General features: G+C 53.6%; 1 protein-coding gene across 7 annotated transcripts in view; it reads left to right on the top strand.

Annotated features, from left to right (window-relative positions):
- Positions 1-10735: 10735 nt before the first annotated feature.
- The window catches only part of LOC113883187 (monocyte to macrophage differentiation factor 2), a 125584-nt gene continuing 117436 nt past the window's right edge, over positions 10736-18883 (top strand). Inside the window, exons 1-2 of one of the 7 annotated variants that reach the window (XM_027526608.1) lie at positions 10736-10901; positions 17831-17955. Coding sequence is in view for 5 of the 7 variants with exons in the window: in XM_027526607.1 (XP_027382408.1) it covers positions 10855-10901 (47 nt within the window). In the remaining 2 variants the exon portion in view is untranslated. Of the gene's footprint in view, positions 10902-11032; positions 11461-17830; positions 17956-18883 lie in introns of those variants that run through there. The other 6 variants (XM_027526607.1, XM_027526616.1, XM_027526617.1 and 3 more) reach the window with 6 other exon arrangements.

Genomic DNA, 18883 nt, shown 5'->3' with positions numbered 1-18883 from the left:
CTCCCCATTTTCATGCCAGGGATTTGTTGAAGTGACAGAATCAGTGGATCATAGCCTTGTGTAACTCCATGAAGCTATGAGCCATGTGGTGAAGGGCCACCCAAGACGGAAGGGTCATGGTGGAGAGTTCTGACAAAACGCAGTCCCTTGGAGAAGGGAATGGCAGTCCACTCCAGTGTTCTTGCCTTGAGAAGTCCGTGAACACTGGTCCTGCAGGGGCCCCCACAGTCTGGGTTATGTGGTTTCTTTGATCTTGACAATGAGAACGTTCCTCTTATCTCTTTTACTGAGAACCAGAGGAAGTGTGTTTTGGCGAGAAAACTCATCCGGGATACCCAGAGCTGGGGTCAGTGGGTTGGAGAGTCGGTGCATCTTAAATTCCGACGTGTACCGCTGAGGTTTTCTTAGTTTACACTGCTCCCGCCACCCCGACCCCCAGCCCCAGTCAGAGCCAACTCCTGGATCGCCTTCCTTTTTAACGTGTGATAATTCTACTTCTGGCCACAAGAGGCCAGCAAGGCCCAGACGTTGGACCTGAGGGACCCTCCAAGGCTGGATCCTGGGCTTTGGATCCTCTCGAGGGCGGCCAGGGTCAGGATGTCCAGTAACCAGGAGGTGGGTGAGTGGAGTGGATGGGGCAGGTATGGATGAGGGGCTCGGTGTGTCAGAGAGGATGAGAGACGGGCTGGCCTGTCGGGGCTTATGGTCAGCTCCTGGGGATTCGAGCACTGAACATTTCTGTAATTAAAAACACATGCTAGTTTTCCAATCATTATTTTAATTTTTAGTGCTATGGATAAAGAATTTGGAGCTTAGTCCATTGCTCTCGACTGAGGTCAGGAGGGGAGGCGTAATCAAAGGGAGTTGATGTGAATGGTTATTTCCAGTGCTGGACAGCGGCTATGGACGTGCGTGCGTGCTAAGTCGATTCATTCACATCCGACTCTCTGTGACCCTATGGACTATAGCCCTCCAGGCTCCTCTGTCCATGAGATTCTCCAGGCAAGAACGCTGGAGTGGGTGGCCATGCCTTCCTCCAGGGGATCTTCCTGACCCAGAGATCGAACCCACATCTCTTGTGTCTCCTGCATGGGCAGGCAGGTCTTTACCACTGGTATCCCCTGGGAAGCCCCAACATGCCAGGCTCACCTGCCTGCTTCCTCACTCAGCCGGGAGGCACAGTTCATGGGATTCTCCAGGCAAGAATCCTGGAATGGGTTGCCATTCCCTTCTCCAGGGGATCTTCCCGACACAGGGATTGAACCTGTATCTCCTGCATTGCAGGCAGATTCTTTACCGACTGAGCCACCTGGGAAGCGTGGACAGCTATCGGTGAATCCCTTAAGGAGTCTGGATAAATACAGATGGCTGCTAAAACAGGGAGATTCAAATTGTCCATCCATATCCTTAGCAAGTTCATATACATAGAGTTTTTATGAGAATGTCATTCCTAAGGCTTAATGAAATTGAGCTTCTAAGATATTTAAGAATATGCTAGCTCACTCAATTCAGGCATGTTATCTGATGGCAAACAGAAATGATAAAGAAACATCATTTTAAAAAAGTTAAAGTTGATAACCATCAATTACAGCAGCAAATGGGCCCCCAAACACACACACTTGCTGTCTGTCTTTCTTGTGCTCTCACACACGCACACACACACACACGCACACACACGCACACACACACACACACATGCCCAGCAGGTACAACGTGGCTTTTTTTCTATACCGTTACATGTATTTTAAGTGTTTTCAGTCTAATTAAAGTATAATTTACATGCAGCAAAATACACTCTCGTGAAGCGTTCAGTTCTAAGAGTTTTGACAGGTTTATGTAGTCATGCAATCACCCTCAAGAATGAGATCTAGGACAAATCCATCACCCCTAAGATTCACTCTTTGTCGTCATGTTCGGCCACCCCGGTCCCAAGCCCCCAGAAACCACCGATGCCTATGAGCTCGTTTCTATATGTGATATAAGATATGGAAGTAACAATATTTTAGCACATGGATATCCAATTTTTTCCAGCACCATTTGTTGAAGAGACCGTCCTGTATAGCCATTAAGTTACCTTGACGTCTTTGTCAAAAATCAAAGGATCTGTTTTATTCTGCTGGTCTGTATGTTCTTTTCTCTTATTCATAATGTTTTGATTAGTGTAGCTTTAAAGTTAATTGAAATCACCTAGCAGGATTACTCCAACTTCATTCTTCTTTTGGTATCGCTATATTTTTATTTTAGAGTTTTTTAAAGATTATTTTTAAAAATCTTTTGGCCATGCCTCACGGCATATGGGATCTCAGTCCCCACACCAGGATCGAAGCCAGCCTCCTGCATTGGGTGGGTGGAGTCCTAACCACTGGCCCACCAGGCAAGTTCCAGTTTTACAGTTTGAGAGCAAGAATACCTGCTCCTCTCCTGCCCCTCTTTCCCTCCCTCTCCACCTAGGCCCCCAGGGCATTGGAGAGCCTGGCGTGGAACTCGGCTTCTTTCTCTCAGAAGGTCCCTCCAGCCCTAGTGGTCTCTTTGAACATGAGACCGGTTTCACTTGAATGATGCCCTTGGGCACTTTGCAAACAGAGAAGTAATACGGAATCTCTCCTCCCTCGGATCACCAGGCTTAGATAAGAGGTGTCTGGAGGACAAAGTCCAGACCCCTGACAGCCCCCAATGGCTGTCCTCCAGCCCTGCTCTCTGCTGCTGGGACGTTTCGGGGTTTGGACCCCCAGCTAAGTCAGGAGAGGAGCGATGTGTTTGGAGGAGGTGGGAGGCAGGGAGGAGAGGGAGGGGACCCAGGCAGAGCCGGCAGTTGGGAGCAGCAAGACCCCCAGAGTTACCCTCTAGGCTGCCAGGCCTGGATAGCGTGTGAAGACCCAGTTCCCTCACTCCTGGAGGGTCTCCCCAGCTTCAGAATGCCCCTGGGGACCTGCTGAAGCCAAGGCTTCACTGCAGCCCAAGGGCTCGCCCCACCCTGCCACCCACCCCCAAAATAGTGCCTTAATAAATCCGCTCACTAAGCTCATCTCAGAGCCTGCGTCCTGGGAACCCAGCTGGGGGAGCTGCTGCTTTCCTTTCTGGTCAGCTCTGAAGCCGGCTGCTGGGGGAGGGGGTCAAGGCTGGAAAGGAGGAAGAGTCCCCCTCCCCAGCCATCTTCCCGGCCCCCAACCCTGCCTCCCTGGGTGGGCGGTTCGGTCAGGCTCAGGCCCGGCACACAGAGGCCTGAACAAGGCATGCATGGTTGAGTCCCAGGTTCGACCAATGGCAGAGGACGGAGCAGCCTGGTTAGACCAGCGCTCCAGCAGTGACATACACACTTAATGTAGGTCGTGAAGTCTGGAATGTACTGTAGAATCTGAGAGAGAGATGTATATATAAACTGCTTTGCTTCCCTCGTAACTCAGAGAGTAAAGAATCTGCCTGCAATGCAGGAGACCTTGGTTCAATTCCTGCATCAGGAAGATCCCCTGGAGAAGGGCATGGCCTTCCCTTTCCAGTATTCTTGCCTGGAGAATCCACGGACAGAGGAGCCTGGCAGGCTCCAGTCCATGGGGTCACAAATAATCAGACACGACTGAGTGACTAACACACACACAAAAACCATCTTTATATAATTTCATCCATATACATGTATATACAGCTACACACATATACACATGTATATGCACATACATGTAAATATATACCACGCATGCACACACATGTGCACACATCTACACACACACACGTGTATACATGTATATGCACATGTAATAACACATAGATAAGACACACGCTGGCTCCAAGGTGGCACAAAGGAAGAAGCTGTTTTCCTAAAAGCTCCCTCAGAGCCCTTTGATCTGAGTCTGGAAGAACAAATCGAGGCCTGCCAGGCAGATTAAGGCGGAAAGGCGTTCCGGGCAGAGGAAACGGCGTCCGTGTGGTCACAGAGCAGGAGAAAGCCATGTGTGTTTGGAGGAGTTTAGAGTCACTTACTGTGATGGTGGGTGAGGCCCACCCTGAGGGCCATGGATGAGGGAGACTGGCCTGATCTGGTTTGCGTTTTAGAGAGACTGCTGTGGTAGGGAGGGGGTGGGAGGGAGGGGCCGAGGCCTGGCAAGGACTCTGCTGGGCCCCTGAAGCCCGGTGGGGGAGGGCAAGTCCTGGGCCCCTGTTCTCACCCCCTCTCTGTAGCTGGCGGCAGTTAGGTGGGCCTGTGGGTTCTGCCCCAGGAAGCTTCCCTGAGTCCTCCCTCCACTCCATGGCCTGTGTGGCCCATGGAGGGTCTTAGCCTCCCCCACAAGGCCTGGATCTTTGCAGGGCCCTCAAGATACAGGCGACCAGTAGTGGCACGCTCTTGGGGTGCGACCCAGGCACACCGGGCACCCCCCCCACCCCCGCCTCCCGGGAGGGCAGCACAGAGGCTAAGCCCTGGATCCGCCCTCCCTGGCTCTGCCTCCTGATCCCTCCTTTCTACGCTGTTTGACTTTGGGCACGGGACTGAACCTCTTTCTCCCTCAGTTTCCCCCTTTGGACAACAGGGAGGGAAATCTACCAAGGGATGCTGAAAGATGAAATGAGTGAATCTCTGCAAACCACACACCTTGCAGGTAGTAAGTTCTCTGTTCACATTGGCTCGTCCTGTAGTTCCCATTTTAGCCCTGAAATCAGGATGTGTCTTAGCATTCGATGACCTCTTTACTGGCAATAACAGCCAGACACTGGAAGCAGCCCAGGTGTCAGTCAACAGTGGAGTGCCCACACTAACCTCGGTACGCCCACACCCTGGGGAAGAGACTTGGTGATAAAAAGAACGAGTTACTGATCCATGAAGCAACTTGGATGAATCTCAGAGGCTTAACGCTAAAGATCAAAGGATATCAAAGGACATCAAAGGCATTATGTTGAATACAGACTGTATGTGAAGTTCTAGAACAGGCAAAACTAACCAGAAGAGTGGTTTTCCCTGGGGATGGGGTGGAGGTTGACTGGCATATGAAGGATCTTTCTGGGGTTCTATGTCTTGAAAGAATTGGGCTTATGTATGTGTATGTTCTTGTCAAATACCCATGAATGTTCGCTCAAGATTTATATTTCATTCTTTGTAGATTTTCTCCTAAAAAAGGGCCGTAAACACATATTCAGCTCTAGTTAATGATATGTACCTTAGTGTCTATTATGACTCCAAGCTACTTTGAAATGCACTCAAAAAAAAACAGATGGAGTGATGTATGGATCGAGGCATAGATATGTGATGGGACCAAATGCTAGCCATAGATTCTGGGTGGTGTGTACATGCGTGTTTGCTGTACCATTCTCTGAATTCTGTATGCCTGAAAAAAGTTCATGATGCCACGCTGGCAAAATTAATTGCCAGCAATTTATCTTTCTGAGTGTTACCCAGAAGTGCACCTCACCTGGCTGGTGTCTTAGATTTGATGAAAATTGGTGTTGTCGACGAGAAGCTGGGTCTCAGCTGGGAACTGGGGGGAGGTACCCTCAGTGACTTCTCTTCCTCCATTTCCACTTGCAGACATTCTTTATTTATTATTTATTTTTGGCTGTGTGGGGTCTTCATTGCTGTGCAAGGGCCTCCCTAACCCTAACCCCTAGTTGCGGCGAGCAGGGGCTGCCCTCTGGTGCGGTCCAAGGGCTTCGCGTGGAGCATGGGCTCTAGAGTGCCCAGGCTCAGTAGCTGTGGCACCCGGGCTTCACGTGGCCTCACGGCACGTGGGAATCTTCCTGGATCAGGTGTCGAATCCGCGTCCCCTGCACTGGCAGGTGGACAGTTAACCACTGCACCACCAGGGAAGCCCTTGAAGACATGTGGATTCTGTCTTCCAGCGTCTCTGTTCTCTGCTCCCTCAGTTCCGCTGGGTGTCTCTGCCCTAAACGGCAGCTGGTCTCCTGTGAGCACCCCCGCTACATCCTCCATAGCCTGGAGAGGGCCCCATGCCCCTGCTTAAAACCCGTTGCCTCTCCAGTGCCCAGAGGGTGTTGTCCAGACCTGTCACCCAGGCTACCTCTGCACACGCCCTTCCCTGTGCCTGGAAGGCACTTCCTCCCTTGGCTGCCCCCGGTCCTCCCGGCTCACTTCCAGCCATGGAACAGCCTCAGCTGAGACGCCTTCCCCCAGCCTTGGCGCCCGCCCACCCCCGAGGCAAAGCCGCTTCCTCTCTTCAGTCCCCGCCCCCCCACCAAGACCTCACCTGTGCTCTGGCTGTTGCTCTCCCCAGGCCTGCCTTCTCCATCCACCTGGTGCCTCAAGCTGGGAGGCTGGGGGACTGAAAGAGAAATTCCAGAGACCAGCAAGGGGTTTGCTGTGAGGTCGCTGTGGGTTTACAACCCGGCTCCACCCTTCCTGTCGGTCCCCAGCCTCCTGTCCAAGCCGCAGCCAGTCGACTGAAGGGGAATCACTGTCCGACTGTTGAAAGGATCCATGGGATGATGTATGTGAAGAGTCAGGCAGGTGACAGGTACTCAGATTTATCACTTGGGCATCAGACAAATGGTTTGCGATCGCCACACCAGACCGCACGCTCTAGACGGCCAGGACTGTGCCTGCTTTTAGCTCCCAGACCCTGCTAGGAACATCGTAGGTGCCCATTCATATCTACTGTTGGAGATGAACGTCACCAAGTGGGAGGGGCCTGCTGGGGGGGGCCCCAGGCAGAGACAGCCCCATGGCTGGGGGGGTGATCTGGGTGTGGGGCATGTCAGGGCTCCAAGGAAGGGGGAAGAAGCATGGGTGGTGAGGCAGGCTTTATCTCGCCCACCTGCTTCGCACTCTGCCCCTCCTAATCGCTGGGAACGCGCTGAGTGTGTGATCGACATCTGTTCAATAGGGCAGGGGCTCCAGGCTTACATGGACTCGGCGGTGATTTTCAGTCTAGCCATGTGGCTTAAGTTGGCTGAGCCTGCTTCCTCACTTGTAAACTAGAGAGAGGATTCAGGGGAAACAGACTTCCATAATCACATCAGGTCCAGGCCGCCTTTGTTCCCTGGTCATTCCGCAAGGTGGGTGCTGCTACCCCGATTCTACACGTGGAGGTGCTGAGGCTGGAACGCTAGCCCCCGGCCTTGAGTCCCAGGGAGGCCACTTCAGAGCTTTCCAGGCACTATCTTGCCTGGCCCGGGGCGGGGGGTAGTGCTGGTGCCTGCTTTGGGGCTCGGGGGACTAGAGGAGGAGCAGCAGTGAGGGAGGGGACCTCGCGAGTGGGGCTGCGGCCAGGCGAGGCTGAGCGGCTGACCGTCTTGGTCCGTGAGCTGTCACCGTGGCTGGGCCCAGGTCCCATCTGGAGATAAGGTGTGTCGCCCAGTCCCAGGAGAGGTGAACCAGGCTTTGGTGACAAGGCCGGGCCGAGCCTGGGACCACAGAGATAGCGGGAGGTGGGACTTCCCAAGTGGTGCTAGTGATAAAGAGCCCGCCTGCCAACGCAGGAGACATAAGAGACGCCGGTTTGATCCCCAGGCCGGGAAGATCCCCTGCAGAAGGAAATGGCAACCCACTCCAGTATTCTTGCCTGGAGAATCCCATGGACAGAGGAGCCTGGAGTCCATGGGGTCGCATGGAGTTGGACACGACTGAAGCAACTTAGCACACACGTGCGCTTGCGCGTGCGCACGCGCGCGCGCACACACACACACACACACATATGCACGGGCTTGCACCAAAGGGTCAGCAGCAAGCAGGGCTGGGCTTCCCTTGGGGCGGGGGTGGGGCAGACCTGGGCCCTTTGCCCCGAGGGCGGGGCCTGAGGCTTGTCCACCAGCCCCTGCTGCCCCCAGAGCCCACCTATCTTCTTTCTCACGTGCGGCCCAGCCCTGACTCCTGTGCAGAAGTCAGGCCCTCGGTTGCTATAACAACTGGATCCCGGTGGTAAAAATAGTAACTTATTTTTTATTCAACTTCTCTTGCTCTTGGAGGAAAAGAAAATCCATTTCTAGGCTCGTGTTTCGTTACAGGGGTCTTCTTTGGGGCCCTGCTGAGCCCACTGGCAAGACCTGCTTGAAGGTCGACCGTACTGGGGGCCGGGAGGAGGCAAGCGGACCTAGAGCCGAGGGAGGCCCAAGCCCCTCTCTCTGAGCAACTCTGCTGGGCCTCTGGGGTTGTGGTTAGCAGCGGACACCCTGAGCCCGGCCTGGCTGTTCCAGAAAGTGGGGGACTCTCACCTTGAAAAGCCAGCAGGGGCGTTTTTTTTGTTTTGGAAATTGAGGTGGAGGGCATTGGAGGAGGAAGTCTGGCTGGTGCCTGGGGACAGGTGTGTCCTGGTGCAGCTGACGGTGAGGCTGGGGGCAGAGGTTGGGGGTCAGAGCAATGGCGATGGAGGTCGTCAGCGAAAAATAGCCATGATGTGCAGGGCTTGGCCTTACCTGCCTCAGTTTGACTTTGGGCTCCTGGAGGTCTAATAACTCCTTGGAACGGGAGGTTCTGTGTGGGCAGTGAGCTTGGAGTCTGCAGAGCGGGGCTCCTCAGGCTGTGTGACTTGGGGAGGGTCCCCTGGTCCCTTTCAGCCTCACTTTCTCTGCTGTATACAAGGGGAAGAGGCGCTGGCCACCACCACCGTGAGCCCCGCCCTTCTTAACCACGAGACCCCGTAAGAAACACATTTCCCATCCCAACGGGGACCCAGATGTGTACAAACAAAAGTTTTTTGAACGTGTGTGCAGGCTCAGTCCTGTCTGACTCTTTGCGACCCTATGGGTCATAGCCCGCCTTGATCCTCTGTACGTGAGATTTTCCTGGCAAGAATACAAGATCCTTCTCCAGGGGGATTTCCCAACTCAGGGATCGAACCTGTGTCTCCTGCTTTGGCAGATAGATTCTTTACCGCTGAGCCACTGGGGAAGGCCCTTCTTGAACGTGACCTGTTCCTGTTGTGTCTCTTAAACTTTGCTTTCTTTTTAATTGCTGCCACCATCCTGAGGTTGACTCCATGATCATCTCGTGTCGTGTGGTCCCACGGAACCTTCCATGATGTTGGCAGTAGTCTGATATGGTAGCCCCTTGAAATACAACTGTAACCTGGGAACCGCATTTTCAATTTTATTTGATTTTCACTCAGTGTAAGATGTAAACAGCTGCATGGGGCTGGTGGCCGCTGTATTGGAAATCACAGCCTTAGCAGGTCCAGAGAGCAAGTCGAACCCATGGGGCTCCTTCCAGCCCAGCCCTCCTGGCCCCTCCTCACCAGCTGGACCCTCAGCCCTGCCAGACCCTGTGGCCCACACATCTGTCCCTTGGCCTTCATGCTTGGCATGCTTGGCTTCATCCCTTGGCGCTCGTGCCAACCTTGACCTCAAGCTCACCTGGCCAAAACCCCATTCATGATCTCCGGGCTTCCTGTCGCTCCCCCTCTGGTCTCCTCCAACTCCTTTCCCCGCCCCCCTCCCTGTGCTGCGCTGTGCTTAGTCTCTCAGTCGTATCCGACTCTTTGCGATCCCATGGACTGCAGCCCACCAGGCTCCTCTGTCCATGGGGATTTTCCAGACAAGAATACTGAAGTGGGTTGCCATGCCCTCCTCCAGGGGATCTTCCCAACCCAGGGACAGAACCCAGGTCTCCCACATGGCAGGCGGATTCTTTACCACCTGAGCCAACAGGGAAGCTAGGTGGCATCAATACCCACCCATCAGGGCCAGCCAGAAACCCCGGGGCCATCCCCCACTTCTAATCCTCCATCAGCAGGGTCTGGTGGGTTTGACCTCCTCAGCACTCCTGGATCCCTTCCCTTGTCCATCCTGCCCCGCCAGCCCCGCTGTGGCCTCTGAACGCATATACCTGCAACCCTTCTGGTCCTTACCCATTCCAGGTGCGTGCTCAGTGTCTGGAACCCAGAAATGAATTTGATGGAATCCCTTTGTCTTTCTCCTTCTTGTTCCAGCTACCTTGGGGCAGAGGACGTGGGTGGGATTATTCTGACTGTGTAGTAAGATCTCAAATAAAGCTGGTTATAAAAAGTAGCAAGGAGCTGGGGCTTGGGAAGGGAGGGGAGGAGGGAGAGGTGTGTGGATGCGAAGGGATGGCCTGTCCTTCTATTTGGGGACTTGTCCTTCCCTGTCGGAGGCTGGCCTGCCCTCCAGCAGCCCCTCAGGGTGTCACCTCTTCCAGTAGGGGGTTTCACAGAGCCCATCACCCAAGCCAAGGGCCTCTAAAGGAGAAAGCTGCATTTTGTACAGACTCGGGGTGGAGGTGGGCAGATCCTGGGTACCTGGAATCTGGCGACCAAATGTCCAGATGCTTGCGCCCCTGTCTCGGGATCACGAGGGTCCCCAGAATCATAGCCTCTGGGAGTTGGGGGGGTTCCCCAGAGACTGCGGCCATCCCCTTGGGGCCGTCGAGCCTCGAAGGGGCGTCAAGGCGGTGGGGGGTCGCGAGCTACAAGTACCCTCTGGGGCCAGGCTCGCCTGCAGGCTCCACATGCCTTGCAGCCCAGCCCCGGCCGGGGCGGGGGGTGGGGAACAGTAAGCCGAGGGCAGCGTGGCTCCGTCTAACAGGCCGTCTTCTGGCTGGAAGAACTACGGGAGGAGGGGGCCCGAGGAGTGAGGGGGAAGGGGCTGCATTCGGAAGCCCCCCGGGGCCCCTCACCCCTCTTCCAGGGCCCCCGCCCCACAGCGAGGCCGGGAGGGGGCCGCCCCGCGCGGGGAGGGGGCCGGGGCCGCGGGGACTCAGGCGATTGGCCCGGAGCCCCCCCGCCCCGCCCGCCACCATCTGCTCGGGATTTGGCGTCGGCGGCTCCCGGCTCAGCTCCAGCTCGGCTCCGCGCGCCCCCGGCCGCCCCCGCCCCGCGCCCGCCGACCTGCTGCTCCCGCCCCGCGGCCTCGCCGAGTTGCCGCGGTCGGAGCCCCCGGCTGGAGGCCGATGGAACCGCCGCGATGTTCGCCCCGCGGCTCCTGGATTTTCAGAAGACCAAGTACGCGAGGTGAGTGGCGGGGGCGCGCGGGCGCGGGGGCGCGGGTCCGGCTACCCGCACGGCCAGCGCGCCCCCCGCCGCCCCGAGAATTCGGGGTGACCAATGGACCCTGTCCCCGGGCCGGAAGAACCCGGACGCGAGACGTCGCGGTCTTTGTGAGCTCCGCGCCTTGGACTCGGGCGGCGCGCGGGTTCCCAGCGCCTCAGACACACTTAGCGGGGTGCCCTGGGGCCAGTCGCTTCACCTCTCGGAACCTCTATTTCCAGTTCTGCAAGGCGGGGATAACGAGCGTCCCCACCCCTGGGGCCCCCCCGCGATGGTTAAGTGAGCCGATCCCTTGAAAGCACTTTGCACGGGCTCAGTTGCTACCTGGAGCTTTTGTTAATGATAAAAGGCATTGGCCAGTATCACCCTTGTCCCCCCTGACCACACTGTCCCCGCGCCACCCTGTCTCCCCAGCCACCCCTGTCCCCCGATCACCCTGTCCTCCTTGACCACCCCTGTCCCCCCTGACCGGCCCTGTCCCCTCACCACCCCTGACCGTCCTCACAGCAAGCCGGACGAATGGGTAAGTGCTCTTTTCAGGTGGGTAAACTGAGGCTCAGGGCCAGGACCTGTGCGTCTTGGCCTTTTCATAATATGAAATCCGTGGTCCCTCCTGAGCCTTGGTTTCCTCTTCTAAAGTGGTGATTTCAGATTGCTGAGTGGAAGCCAAGGTCCTGTGGCTCAGATTCCCAATTAAGGGGCGGGGGGAGGTGAGGGAATATTAAATGGCTCTAAGATTTTGGGAGGGTGGGCTTGCTTGCAAGCTGGATGGAAACCCTTTTCTAGGGTTGCCCCTTGGCTCGCAGGGGTCTCGGGGGAGGACAGGCCGCTCTGGGCGTGCAGCCCTGGTTTCTTCCTCCTGCCCCGGGAGAGCCTGATGTGGGAGAGGACACTCGGCCTGCCCTGCCCCCGCCCTCCCCCCACACCTCCTGCCTCGGGGGTAGAGGGGGCAGGCGGTGAGTTGAGCTGGGTGGGCGTCATTTTTGCTGTGGCACAACACGGCTCATTGTCTCCCAGCAGTTGTTGAGGACCCCTGGTCCCACGACCTCTCTGTGAGTTCCCGTCAGAGGGAGCATAGCTTGGCCCCAGAGGCCGGCCTGAGCAGGGCTGGGGGCAGGGACAGTGGGCCCTTTCCCCCCCGGTCTCATCTTGGTTTCCCCTGGAGGGAGACGTGTTGTGTCTCCGTCATAAAGTTGGGGAGTCCCGCTGGGAAGGGGATACTAGTGGGAATTCCTGTGGAGTTTCTCTTGGGACGAAGGTGGGAGGGGCTGACTGCACAGATCTGTGAGGTCTCCTCCGGTGTGGACACTCGGACTTTCTTAGGCTTTTCTCAAGGGTCCGGTGTGCTCGTATGAGATGTAAGTTGGTGGAGTGTTCACTCAAAGGGAAGGGGGATGCCCAGAACTGGAGGCTACACATGCAGACAGTGGGGGAAGGAGCTCTGTCCCACACCCACTGTGTGATCTTGGGTAGGTGTCTCAACCTCTCTGGGCCTCTGCTGGTTAATCTGTAAGACAAGGGGGTTGGTGTAAATGATGGCTAGATTTAGGCACTGGGGCTGCCCTCTCTCTTACTGGAATAGAGCTCCAGCTGGGCTGAGGGCTGCACCGTGAGCTCTTTCATGCTGGGACTGATGACTCTTCTCCGGGTAATGAGCCCAGTGAGGAGACAGAGTGCATCGATTATTTCTCTTCTTTTCCTCCTGCTGTGGCCCTTTTTACCGTCCAGTCCACATATTAGGGCCATAATCAAGGCTTTGTGATGGAGTGAATTTAGAAGTATAACCGAGTTCTCTCCAGTAGAGATATCGTACAAGTCACAGAGGTAGTTTTAAATTTCCTAGTGGTCATTCATTTTAACATGTAGCTTATGTCCCAACTCAGTGTCAGAAAAAGAAACAGGTGAAGTTAATTATGAGAATATATTTTAGTTAACTCTATCCAAAGGACGTTCAATATGTAATCAATATAAACAAATTATTCAAGTGCTCAGTAACCACACACAGGTGGTCATTGACGGCCATATTGAACAGGACAAGACCATCGTCCAGGGTGAGATATGGGTGTTAGTCCATTCAGGCTGCCGTAATAAAGTACCACAGACTGGGTGCCTTATAAACAGCAGAAAATTATTCCTCACAGTTCTAGAGGTTGGAGGTGTGAGGTCATGGTGCCAGCATGGTCTGGGTCTGGTGAAGGCCCTCTTCCAAGTTTCAGACTACTGATCTCTTCATATGTTAGAAAGACACGGGGCCAGCTCTTTGGCCTCTTCAGATAAGGGCACTAATTCCATTCATGAAGGCTCCACCCTCATGATCTAATCATGTCTCAAGGGTTCTACCTCCAAATGCCATCACATGGGGGGTTGGATTTCAACATGTGAATTTTTTTTGGAGGCAGGAACACAAACATCCAGTTCTTAACAGTGCTTTTAGTTAAATGCTGTGTGACATTGCAAAAGATGCTTTCCCTCTCTGAGCCTCTGTTTCTCAGTGGCTGGTTGGATCAGTTGATCTTTAAGGTTCTAACCTCAAGTCCTTGAATGACTTATCTACATCCAGAAACACACTTATTGCAGAGCTATAGGAATTAAAGACAGGGCGCAGAGCTCGGTGAATTGACCAATGAAACAGAACAGAGAGCCCAGAAACAGATTCATGCATATAAAGGCATTTGGCTTTTGACAGAGGCAGTATTGCTGATCAGGCAGGGGTGGTTTAGTGAATCAATGGTATTGAGACAGTTAACCAGATGGAAACAAGAAAACTGGAGCCCTACCTCACACCTTACAGAAAAAGCATTTGTAGATGGATTACAGATTAACAAGTGGAGGATTTCCCTGGTGGCCCAAGCTGAGACTCTGCACTCCCAATGCAGGGGATGGGGGTTCCATTGCTGGTCATGGAACTAGATCCCACATGCCAAAAACAAAAGTTTGGTGCCACAATGATGATCTGCTGCTGCTGATAAGTTGCTTCAGTTGTGCCCAACTCTGTGCGACCCCATAGATGGCAGCCTACCAGGCTCCTCTGTCCCTGGGATTCTCCAGGCAAGAACACTGGAGTGGGTTGCCATTTCCTTCTTCAATGCAGGAAAGTGAAAGTAAAGTCGCTCAGTCCTGTCTGACCTTTTGCGACCCCATGGACTGCAGCCTACCAGGCTCCTCCGTACAGGGGATTTTCCAGGCAAGAGTACTAGAATGGGGTGCCATCGCCTTCTCCGAATGACGATCTGGTACAGCCCCACTCCCTCCTCCAAAAATATATGTAGGACTTGGCTGCGGGCGGAAGTGGAAGTGGAAGGAAGAGGAGTGCACGCCCCAGCCCTGCCGGGTCCTTTCTGTCTCCCGGTGGGAATGGAAACGTCTACCCCACGTGCCGCAAGCCAGCTCGCGCCTGCTCCACTGCGTGCCTTCCTTCTCGGAGTTGAGGCAGGTGTCATCGTGAGATGAGCTCGCCGGAATGGCGGCAACCAGTCTACTGTGGGGAAAATTTTGAGTCCCTGGACCTCTCAGAACTTGCTAAAAAGCAGCCATGGTGGCAAATGCTGTTTGGGCAGAAAGCTGAACCTTAAGCCAAAAATGTAGAGTGTGGCAACCCAGCTGTTAATTGGCGATGTCATTTGGTGAAGGACAGGGAAGCCTGGTGTGCTGCAGTCCATGGGGTCGCAAAGAGTCTGACACAATTGAGTGACTGTACAACAACTGGATGGTGTGTGGTTTTCATATTCCAGAAGGTGGGAAAGTTGGCTGCGACGGCTTTGGGAGGTGGGTTTCTTCCTTTTCAGCTTGTGAACCATACTGGGTCCATCCGAGTGGACTGGCAGCGGGTAGAGAAGGACACGGGAGAAAGCCAAGGAGCAGCTGCAGATCCTCAAGAACAACGGGACACCTACACAGAAAGAGAGGAGAAAGAAAGTCACTTAGTTGTGTTGGACTCTTTGTGACCCCATAGACTGTAGCCCACCAGGCTCCTCTGTCCACGAAAATTTCCAGGCAAGAATACTGCAGTGGTTGCCATTTCCTTTGCCGGGGTATCTTCCCAACCCAGGGATAGAACCTAGGTCTCCCATATTGCGGGTGGACTTTACCGACTGAGCCACCAGGGAAGCCGCAGGTCAAGAGCAAAGCAGAGGAGCTGGTGTCGTTTGTGAAGAAGAATGTTCTAGCGACTGGTGGATTTTTTGGAGCCTTTCTGCTTGGCAGGGCGTCCTAAAGAGGATGACTTCACTTCCATTTTTCCTGTTTTTTCACGCCAGCAGCCTCTTGACTCCACCCTAGACTAGCACATCTCTCCTTCTCTTCTCCTGTGGCTTCCTACCTGCCACGGTGTATTTGAATGGCTTCCGTAGGCATCTGTTGGTTTACCTGGATAATGACCCTACTGTGAGCTTGACCACAGCTGGACAGACAGTATACATTACCTTTCTAGCACACTTCCCCTGGACTAGTCTGCAGGTCAGCAAGAATGTTCCTTTCTCCCCTACGGAAGACACTGACCAGAACATGGTGCAAGGCGGCCCTCTGTGGAGGATGAGTGGGCCCTCAAAGGCTGTCCCAAACTTGATTTGGAAGAGAAAGAACAAGCGTGTAAGATACCGTATCTTCTGCCTGGAAAGGAACTGAATGCACTTGCCTTTAAGCATGAAAAAACATTTACAAGTGAAAATTTTTTAAAAACATTGAACCTTTTGAAAAAACAGTATCTTTGGGCCATCACGCTAGGGAGAGATTTCTGAGGGCACAGAGATGTCCAAACTATAAAAGGTTGATAAACTCAACTACAGTAGAAAAGTTTATGTGTTTATTCGCCAAAAACAAAAACAAAAAATGCCAAGAAAAGAAGAGAAGACAAGCCACACACTTGGAGGACTTATTAGCAGCACGTTTAACCAACAAGTAATTAATACCGGAATCAGGAATTCCATGGTGGTCCAGTGGTTCAAGGGCTTCCCTGGTGGCTCAGTGGTGAAGAATCCACCTGCCAATGCAGGAGACACAGCAGACTTGGGTTTGATCCTGGGTCAGAAAGGTCCCCTGGAGAAAGAAATGACAACACACTCCAATATTCATGCCTGGGAAATCCCGTGGACAGAGGAGCCTGGCGGGCCACTGTCCATGGGGTCGCAAAAGAGTCAAACACGTGTTAGCAACGAAAACCACCACCACCGCCAGTGGGTAGGACTACACACTTTCACTGCTGTGGCCTGGGTGCAGTTCCTGTGTGGAGCTAAAATCCCACAAGCCACACAGCATGACCGAAAAAGTTTAATATCCAGAATCTATAAAGAACTGCAATAAGGAAGAGACAACCCAATACAAAATGGGAAAAGAGAGTCATTTCCGGAAGGGAGAACACAGATGAGCAGCAAGCGTGTGAAAAACTGCTCACTTGTGTTGGTGATCAAGGAAATGCAAAGTAAGAGTCCTCGGGATGCCGTGCTCGTATTCAGTATGTTGAAAGTCTGACGAAACTATTATAATTGCTTTGGAAAACAGAAATTATTATGTGAATCTGGGCACGGCCATTCTCGTCTGGGTGTCTCCCCTAGAGAAACTCTGCGCGCGTGTGCACCGGGGAAGATGGCCCAGAAACTTCTCAGCAGCATTGTTCGTGGTAAGCAAGACCTGGAGGCAGCCCAGAGGTCTGCGCTGATTGAACAGGGTGGCCTTGTACAGTGGAATAGTAATCCTGCAATGAAAACAAACTCCAGTTCTAAAGAGTGTGTGGATAGATTGCACGGATGTGTTGAACGATAGCAAAACTTGGAAGAGAGCATGACTCCAATCATGTAACACTTGAAACCCTGCAAACCAGCTGTGTGGTTTAGGAATGCAGAGAAAGGCATGCAAAAAGGGAGAAAGTGATGATTACGAGGTCAGGTTAGTGGTCATCTCTAAGGGAGGAAGGAAAGGTACACAGGGTGCTTCCGGGTCTTTGTAATTCTTTTTAAAAATATTTTTATTTATTTGTTTTTGGCTGCGCTGGTCTTGGTTGCCGAGTAGGGGCTTCTTCCTAGTTGTGTATGGCCTCTCATCGAGACGGCTTCTCTTGTTGCAGAGCATGGGTTCTAGGGCTCAGCAATTGTGCTGCGTGGGCTTGGTTGCTCCACAGCTTGTGAGATCTTCCCAGACCAGGGTTCGAACCCGTGACCCCTGCATCGGCAGGTGGATTCTTAACTGTTGGACCACCAGGGAAGTCCAGGGTCTTGAGAATAAAAATAAATTTGGTTCTATGTGTCCTGGAAGGCAGCAAGGTCTCACATTTCCTGGGCGAGCCCCACGAGGCCCGGGAGACTGCCGGGAGACTGGGGAGTGAAGTCCCATCTGTCTGTCTGTGCCCAGAACAACACCTGGCACCTGAGTAGTTACCAGTCAGAATCTGTCGCCTGGATCCTGGCTGTGTGACTTTAGATGATTGAATCAAGCTGTGCAGACACCAGTGTCCTCTTTGGCTTAATGCAGTGTGACCTTAAACGTGGCGGTCATTATAAAATAGCAGCGTGGTTATAGATGTAGCGCATGCTTCTTGGAGAAAAGTTTTTAAATCCTGGGAAGTAGGTATAAAAATGAAAGCAGCAGACCCTCAATCCCATGGTCCCGAGATCATCACTTTTAAATGTGTTGATTTTTCTTCTATAGATAGCCTACAGCTAGCACTGTATCCTGATTTTTAAAAATTGACTTGCTATACTCCCTTCTCCTTCGTCTTTCCTAACTGCTTGCAGCCGCAGTTCGACATGGGCTTTTGCGTGTGTCCCAGCTCGCCATCACACCCTGCTTTATTTCATTATTTCCCTCTGTGGGACACTCAGGTTGTTTTCTGGGTTCTGCTTCCGGGCAGTCACGCTCCGGGAGCGTCTCTGCAGCGAACACTCGATTCTTTGTCCATTCAGGGTGTTGCCCTGGTCACCAGGTCCATGTGAGGATCGCCGACTGCCCAGACGACAGTGACCAGGCTGGGGACCCCCACCCCCTTCACAGCGCGGGTCCTGCCGTGGTGTTTGGAGTTGCTCCTAAGGTCAGAGACGGGTTCTCACTCCTTCCATGGCTGCATCTTGGGGAAGGAGGAGGGGCCAGGGGCCGGTGCTGTGACCCTGCCCTCCTCTCTGCTGCTTCTCACGGGCACGGGGCTTTTCCCTGAGTCCCGCTTTCCCCTTTGTAAGGGAGGTTGACAGGAGGGGGTGGTGACGCTCGTGCTGGCCGTGGGAGGCCTTCTGTAGGTTTAGTCCTGTCTTGCTGCCTGCTGCTGCTGCTGCTAAGTCACTTCAGTCGTGTCTGACTCTGTGCGACCCCATAGATGGCAGCCCACCAGACTCCCCCGTCCCTGGGATTCTCCAGGCAAGAACACTGGAGTGGGTTGCCATTTCCTTCTCTAATGCATGAAAGTGAAAAGTGAAAGGGAAGTCGCTCAGTTGTGTCCGACTCTTCGCGACCCCATGGACTGCAGCATACCAGGCTCCTCTGTCCATGGGATTTGCCAGGCAAGAGTACTGGAGTGGGGTGCCATTGCCTTCTCCGTCTTGCTGCCTGAAGTCCCTTCAAAGCTAGTTAGTCCTGCTCCAGCCGGGACTCTGAATTCTGGAGGTCACAGGTTTCCTAAACCTTGGCGGTCCTTAAGGAGATTAAGATGAGGTATGTGACGCAGCTGGCGAGGTACCTGGTCTACAGTTGGTGCTCTGGAGCGTGGCTATTTATGTCACGGTTACTCTGATCCAGTGTGTCTCTTTCTAAAGAAGCTTTTAGGCCGTTTGTACAAAGCAAGTTTCTGAAGATCCAGGGGCTGTCAGAGAAACCCTTCTACCTTGGCAAAGCTTTCTGTGACTTCAGCAGGTGTCTGGGTGGATGGAGAAGGGGTGGGTGGGGAGGTGAGGTTCATGGTTGCTTCTGTCTTGCTGGACTAACCTGGGGACAGGGCTTCATGGAGTAGAGGGAGGTGACCCATACTT

This window comes from Bos indicus x Bos taurus, chromosome 25 (assembly GCF_003369695.1).
Source record: "Bos indicus x Bos taurus breed Angus x Brahman F1 hybrid chromosome 25, Bos_hybrid_MaternalHap_v2.0, whole genome shotgun sequence".
NCBI classification, from domain to species: Eukaryota; Metazoa; Chordata; class Mammalia; order Artiodactyla; family Bovidae; genus Bos; species Bos indicus x Bos taurus.
This window is presented reverse-complemented; position numbering and strand designations above follow the sequence as displayed.